Source organism: Morus notabilis, unplaced genomic scaffold (assembly GCF_000414095.1).
Source record: "Morus notabilis unplaced genomic scaffold, ASM41409v2 Scaffold61, whole genome shotgun sequence".
In the NCBI taxonomy this organism is placed as follows: domain Eukaryota; kingdom Viridiplantae; phylum Streptophyta; class Magnoliopsida; order Rosales; family Moraceae; genus Morus; species Morus notabilis.
In genome coordinates this window covers 170,158-178,501 of record NW_010362732.1, presented here as the reverse complement: position 1 = coordinate 178,501, position 8,344 = coordinate 170,158, and the positions used below count along the sequence as shown (strand labels likewise).

Genomic DNA, 8,344 nt, shown 5'->3' with positions numbered 1-8,344 from the left:
AACAATAAAACAAGTAATAATAGGTTATTAAACAAATAATAAATAATTAATATATCAATCATATATTATGTTAATTATAATCTATTAATTAGTAAATAGTTGGTAAATAAAAAATAAATAGTAATTACTCAATTAATAATTAATATTAAATTATAATTATCAATAATTAATATACTAATCAATAATAATTAATAATTGATTAGTAATTAATCATTATAAAAAAAATAATTACCAAAAATTGAGCATGTGATATATCAAATAATGGATTATTAGATAAACATTAGTAATTAATTAACAAATTGTTTAATTATGTAACTAAAAGTTAATAATTTAAGTAGTAAATAGAATATAAATTATGTATATACTAATTATTTTTCTTAATACACTAATTTATTACTTGTAATCCAGTAAATATGAGTACATCATTAACATAATAATTATTTATAATTAATTATTAATTACTATTTTTTATTATTTAGCATATTAATTTATTATATATAGTTTAATTACTGATATACTCATTAATGATAATTTATTCATTATTATTATATTATTAATATATTAATTTAAAATTATTAATTACATGTACTTAAAATAAACATAAATATAACCAAACACAATTTTACTTTTTTATCATACTCAAATTAATATTTTAAAAAACTACAAAACGTAATTTTAAAATCAATTTCAAAATAAACCATCACATTTTTATTTTTATATTAAAATAAAATTATTATAAAAACATTACAAAACAGACACTTTATTTTGACCGGACAATTTTTGATCGGGGGCTCTAAAAAGAAAGAGTCCCATAGGCAGAAAACACCAAAAGTGGAATGCTTTTATTTCGACTGGTCAATTATTCATTACTGGTCCACTTTTTACAAATCCTTAGTAATAGTATTGTGTGGAACAACCAATCAAAGGCAACGTGGGTTTATTTGTAGACCCATTAAGAGGGCTATTTACATACACCTTATAACAGAGGAATAAATATGAAAATAAATAATTGTACCGTCTTAGCCGGTTTTTGCGGCGTTGGTTGTTGCAACTTGCATGTCTTCTTCAAATGTGGACAGGTCGAGTTGAAAAAGAAAAAAGAAAATTATGTTGAATAGCAGATTTTAAAATCCAATGGAAGTAAATGACATAATTTACTTAACATGTTAATAAATACGTACAACATATTTAAAATTTTTGAACCGTTTTTGAGTAATTATTTTCCGCTTTTATCCCTTCTTGTTTCCTTTTTAATTTTTCCTCTTTTTTCGTTTCTCTCTCCTCCATCAATTCACGTCGTTGATGTCTCTCTTTTCTCTCTCCGCCCCTTCCCTCAGGATCAATCCTGATAACAACTACTTGAGTACAAGACGGCACTAGTTGATCTGTAAATCATAAAAGATGAGGTCCTTACGCGAATTATGTAAGGGCAAGAGAAAGAAAAATAAGAACTCTCGTTTTCCGCTCTTCTGCCCCACCCCACAACAACACTCTCTCCCCCTACCCAACAGTTACGTGTTCGGCATCATCACGAGCTACGCTGTGAGAAGACAAAGATTGCGGAGACCTTGAGATCCAGACGAAATTGTATCGCGATGACGACTCGTTGAAAGAGCTCGCCTTTTGATTCATTCTCATGGCGATGTGGTTTGTCGATGGGAACAGTGAGAGGTGATTCAACGTGAGGATGAGGCTTATGAGGATCAACAACGAGCTCTCAGTCTGTTGTCAGAGAAGATGTTGTGTTTGGAGCTAGAGATCTCGCCATCGGTAGGCTGCGACAACAAAGATAGGTGTTTTTAAAAGAGGAGAAAATTGTTGAACTTACCTTACAGTGCATGTGTTTGAATTTTTACTTTTTACTCTTAAATAATAGTCAAATATCAATAAGAGTAAATGATAAAAAAGATATCTGCCTCTTTTCTCTTTTTAACAAAGAGAGGAAGAGAGAAGAGAGAGAACAAAGTTTTTTTTTGAATAAAAGAATAAGGGTTATTTTTGATATTTTTCTTAGTGTGGTAAATGGATTTAATAGGCCTCGTTCGTTTCGCTGATTCGAGTTTAGAATTCGAGTTTTGCTACAGTAAAAAGCTCTCACAAACAGCCACATCTAACTTTTTTGCTACAGTAAAAAGCTCTAACATAAAATCACATCTCAACTCGAATTCTAAACTTGAATCAGCGAAACGAACGAGGGTCTTTGTTCGCTTCACGAATTCAAATTTTCAATTCGATTTGAGATGTGACATTTTCTGAGTGTTTTTAACTATAGCAGAAAAAGTTAGATGTGATATTTTCTGAGAGCTTTTAACTGTAAAAACTTAGAACTGAAAATTCAAATCGGTAAAATGAACGAGACTTAAAGTCATGCTATTTATTAAGTCTCCTAAACAATATTAATTTATATTCACACCCTTAAATATTTCCCTACTTCAAAAAAAAAAAAAGAAGTTGTTGATAAGGATGTTTAATTTATTTAAATTTAAATTAGTTTGTATTTAGTTTGTCTTTAGTATTTAAGGTTTGAATTATTTCAATAGTAGTTATTTGATGATAAGTCTTTCGTTTAACTTAGTTATTAGATTAGTATTAGATTCAAATTCAAACTCCTAAGGTAACTCTCTATACATTGCATTCTCATAATGAAAAACTTGTACTATCGTGCTTTAAAGTATAAATCTTCTATTAACTTCATATTTTGACAAGTTTTTGACCCTCTTAAAATTATCCTAGACAATATGCCTCCACCTCCATGAATGACGCCTCTTATCACCGATTCTTAACCACCTCTAATTTTTCATTCCTCCTCTTTCATCATGGAGCACCTCCACAGAACACACCATCTTCTTTTTAATGACTCTATTTTTATAGTCATTTTCGCTCATATTTGTGTCTAAATTGGTTTTGTTCTCAAAGATTTTTATTGTTTTATTTGATTTTTAGTTTAGTTTCACTTTATTTTATTTAGTTTAGTTTTATTTTGTTTTAGCTCATTTTGTTTTAATTTAGTTTTTCCCTCTAATTATTTGTTGTCTCCTCATTTGTGTTTTAATTAGGTGAACTGGGCAATTTATAACTTAATTTGGGATTCAAATCAACAGAAAGTAGAGGATTAATTCGGATTAAAGCTTCCCACGCGCTGCCACGTCACCAGATCCTTCACTCCAAAGTAAGGTATGGATTGAACAAAAAAGCAAGTGAGTGGCCCCCTGAGGGGCTCACGAACGATTTAAAGTGTGGAACAACGAACAGGCGCGGTGCAGAAAAAAAGTGAAATCTACAAGCGAGGTGTCCAATGGGTTTGGCCTTAGATAAAAAATAAACTAGCGAGTGAAGTGCTTAACGGGTGTGGGGGAAGTATCCTCCCGAACCCCCTCTGTTACACCCAATCTACTGGATTTCTTCCTTCCCTCGTTCGTGCTAACGAGGCTTCACTCCTGTGAATCACTCACTTGTTCCTTGTAATATGTCATATTGTTCATTCATCAAAATATCATAAGAGATCAGAGAAACTTCAAGACGTACCTAGATTCTGCTTAATAGCCAGAACCCTGTCTCTGGAATCGTTAATACCATACCTCGGTATAACAGCAACATCCACGGCTTGAAGACAAGACGGCTCTAATTGAATAGCAACCCTGTTCGTCGAGTGAAAAACTTGACAGTTATACTTGACCGACGTCAGCTCCATATCGGATAACAGATGTATAGTAATTGTTTGAAATTTCATGCGTAACACATGCTTTTTCAAACAATTACTATACATCCGGGAGGTGAGATAGAAGGGAGAGGCAGCCCTCGTACCTAACGTATACTATAACAAGGAGCTATAGAAAGAGTAGTCAAATGAAACTAATAACAATAGGATTATCTATCCTGTTAAGTACATTTTAATTGTATGAGCATTTTAATTGAATATAAACTTGAGTTATTTTCTTTTAAATAGGACCTATCATTGTTAGACTAGAATGTTATTTGTATTTTCTGTATAGTATGGTTAAGGGAAGGGGAAGGGATTACCAACTGAATTGCGCCACTTGTCCCTGCTTATGTCAGCAGCCGCCCTTTTTCTTGGTGCTGACGTGAGGGACTTTGGAGGCTTTATAAAAAAAAGGCTTTTGGCAGCCGCAAATGGGGAGACCCGCCCCCTGCACATTGAATTCGGCATAGCGTAATACCCAAAAAAATATTCAAGCTCCATTGGAGAGTTGTAGAGAAAAATATCTGGCGAATTATTTTCAAAAATTTAGGGTTGTTCTTAAGATTTTATTTTATTTTTATTTAGGATTATTAGAGACTGTATTTTTTGAAGGCACCTGAAGGAGAAGAAGAAGATTTAGAAGATGGAGACCTGTGACACTTTTAATTGAGTTTATTTTCTAATTTTTTAATTCTTTATATTTGTTCTTTAATTATACCGGAACTAATGTTTTAGTTTTATTTTTCTGGGGTTACAATGTAGTCGGATTATAATTTTTTATTTTTAGTTAATTCATGTTTTATTTTTAAATATGTTGAGTGTTTCAATTTGTGTTTAATGCTTGTAATTGTCTGATCAATAATTGCATGAATTGGTGTTTAATTTTGAGACTGAGAAGTGATGTTTAATATGAACCATGATTGGAATGCCATTAAAACATCATAAGTTAGAGATAATTATGTGACTAGTAAAGTGGTGATGATTTCTTGTTCTTAATGAATCTCAACATGTTAAAATCTTGACAGAGATGTAGAGTATGCATGTTTAAGGTATGATTATTAATGCTTGGGAAAGATTACTAATTAATTTAGAAAAATTCATTACCAGCATTGGAAATAGACATAATTAATTTAAATAGAGATTTTCATATATAATTGATTTTGGTGAGTCGTAGGCTTGGATATTTTAGGTTATTTATTTTATTTTTGTTATATTTGGTTTTATTATTTTCATCTCAATTTTGATCGCTTGAATAATGTTAGGGTTAACCAATTTCGGTATTTAATTGAATTAATGCAATCCTTATAAAATCGACGCTCTATTCATCACTTTATTACTTGTTAACAATAACGTACACTTGCGTTACAATTTTCCGCAACACTTTCCTTCCTTTTTTCCTCCGAACACATCATCCTTTATCTTACATGACGCCTTCATTCAGATTTTCACCCATAGGCTACACCCTAATACCCACGTCCTAATACTCCTTTCAGAATCCTCAGACCAGCCACATCCATACTACCTCATGACTTGAACAAAAAAAGCAGCCCTCTACTTCCCAACACCAGCAGATTAAATTCTTCTTGCTTTTTCTATTTCATAGCAAACAAAAAAAAAATATCCATCACCATTTATTCCTCTTTCTCCACACTTTTATTGCTCCAACGAGCAACACTTCATATCCCAGGCAGTGCGCGTCTCCATTCCTTTAAGGCTGAGAACCTCCAAACCTAAGGCAATGCACCTCTAAATCTAGGTCGAGAGCTCCAACTTGTTAGAGAGATCGTAATATGTCTTAATCAAGATTACAAGTTGTTTATGTGTTAAAACATGAAAAACTCATGTTAAAGGGACTTCAAAAGTGCTGCAGCGAGTTTATAAACGTTGCAGCGGACAAACTGCACAAAACCGTACAGGTTGGTTCGGCCAATATTTCAGCTGCAGTCGAAATATTTCAGCTACAACCGAAATGTTCGCGCTGCAGCGCCCTTTTTCAGGCCTCTCAGGTTCGTTTGCGCACTGCAATGGGAAAACACCCGTTGCAGTTGAAATTCTGCAGAAAAACATTATTTTCATGAGGTTATGTGATCTGAAACGTCTAGAATCATTACATCCATTGGTAATATGTTTTCATACATATCTATACACCAATTAGCAATAGATATAACTATTATAATAGTTGTATTAATCTATGAAAAGATACCTTTACATTGAAAATGTACCTTTATGTGAATGGTTGTAATGTTTAAAGAGTATGCATTCATTCATGAAATGACACCTCTGTCTTTATTAATTCTCCAGAAAATTTACATACTTAATTGAATGTTCTGGGACTCAATATTATTGCTAGATATTGTGTTCAAGAGTTTGTTGTATCTTAGGGGTAATTTGCTATTAAAACTCATTAGCAAACTTTGAGAAGTGAGGACAAATAAAACCTTAAAGGAAAGTATTCCTATATGCCTCAAACCCTCTCTTGTTTTCTGCATTCTTTTCACCCTCTGCACTCAAATTCTCCAACACAACCAGCTTAGGCAATGCGCCTCCAGACCTCAGGCAATGTGCCACCAATACCCTAGGTAACGTGCCTCCAAACCCCAAGCAATGAACCTCTAGCAGTTCCTCTGCGCCTGTCTCCATGCGTTCGTGCCCCTGCACCCTCTTCTCCCTCCCGACGATCGTCGTCTCTGCCCAAGCGCCTCCCCTATTCTCTTCCCGACGATTTTCGTCTCTGCACCCAAGCGCCTCCCCTCTCCTCTCCTCAATGTTTTGTCATTGTTGCAACCACACCTACGCCTCATTACTTATGTCACTTTCTTCTATTACAGTTTAAGATTGGGTTCTCCTATGGGAGTTCTATTTTGCGGGGACATGATAGGAATGATTAATTTATTTTAATTTAAATCAGTTTGTATTTAATTTGTGTCCCTAGTATTTAGATATTAGATTAGTACTTATCTTTTAGTTTAAGGTTTGAATTATTTTAAATAGCAGTTATTAGGAAATAAGTATTAGTTTAAATTAGATATTAGATTAGTATTAGATCCAAATTCAAACTCCTCATCTAACTTGATATATATTGCATTCTCATGAATGAATTTGTACCATCGTGCTTTAAAGTTTAAATGTATTAGTTGTAAACTTGTAATGAATGTCAATCACCAGCCATTTCCTATTATTGGATCATCTAATTAACAGGAACCATTCCAGTTCTATTTATACAAAAAGAAAAGGAATCATTAATCTAGTTCATGTGTGGGACTTGCATTAAATATTTGTGCCAAAGATAGCTACCGCACTATTTAATTTCCGTATGACAGATGCAGGAAGACAAATAATTAACTTTTGTTAAATTTTGTACGTTTATAATATGTTTTTCTTTTTTGGGTGGGAAAAAGAATAACAAGCACCAGATCAATCCAAAGACCAGGGGGGGGAAAAAAAGCAGGAAATGAGCCAATATTTACCACATATATTCCTATTGCAGCGAACAACAAAATTCAATCTTTGTCAAAGAATAAAAAAAGGGAAGAAAGAAATGAAAACCACTATATAGGAGGACATGAGCAGTCGATGATCAACGAGTAAAATTCATTATGCGGCTCATTTTGCTACATTTGTGGGCATATATACGTGAAAATATAATAGCAATTCTCAAGTGAACCGAAAAAATTGAGCACCTGCTTCTTTGGTTCATAAATTTAAATAAAAATTTAAATTTAGGATAAAATCATTTTAATACCTTATGTTATAAGAAAACATGCTCTTGATACTCTGTATTTTTGATAATATTAAAATGATACATTTACATTTACAAAAACGTTTTTCTAATACCTGTAGGCCATTTTTTTGAGACATAAAATGTCATTTTTACCCTTTTACTTAATTTGCACATCATTAATTTTTATAAAACATATTAAAAATATTTAAAAATATATGAATAAAAACAACAAATATTAAACCGCATATCCAAAAATAAATAAATAAACAAATAAACTTCATAAAGTTAAAAAAAAAAAAACACGTCCCTCTACAGCAAATCTTCCAACAAGATGCATCTCTCTTGCAACAAATCTTCCAATTTATCCCACCATTAACCATTTTCATGACAAATCCTCAACAAATCTTCCAATCTTCCAAATTCCAATCTCAGACAATGAGAGAAATCTTTCAATCTCAAAAAATGAGACAAATCTTCGGGCCCGTTTGATAACGTTTTCAAAATGATTTTGCTTTCAATACAAAAGTTAAAATGAGAAAATATTTTGAGAATCATTCTGGGACTAATTCTAAAATTGCGTTTGGTTAGTTTTTTAAGAGATTGTTTTCAGTTTAATAAAAAAGTGAAATCGTGTTTGGTTATAATTATTAATTAATATATTATAACATTATTGACAAATACTAGGAAATGAAAGCATAAAATGAAAAATAATTTTTAACAATTTTCTAATTCTTTCACAAAAACCATTTTCACTATTTTTTGTTTTCATTTTTATTTTTAAAATATTTGCTAAACAAACACGGTTTGAAGACCGTTTTCATTTTCGTGTCTCAAAAGGTGTGCAAAAACGTTTTCAAAAACAAGCAAAAATCAATTCCAAACGCAGTCTTCTATTTTCATCTCTCTGTAATAAATCTTCCGAT

The 8,344-nt window shown here is 32.0% G+C and overlaps 1 protein-coding gene across 1 annotated transcript in view; it reads right to left on the bottom strand.

Moving 5' to 3' along the window:
• Window positions 1-3,691, bottom strand: part of LOC21396382 (transcription factor MYB28) — a 13,038-nt gene extending 9,347 nt beyond the window's left edge. The window contains exon 1 of the mRNA XM_024168601.1: window positions 3,526-3,691. Coding sequence (XP_024024369.1) covers window positions 3,526-3,691 — 166 coding nt within the window. The remainder of the gene's footprint in view (window positions 1-3,525) is intronic.
• Between the last annotated feature and the right edge of the window lie 4,653 nt (window positions 3,692-8,344).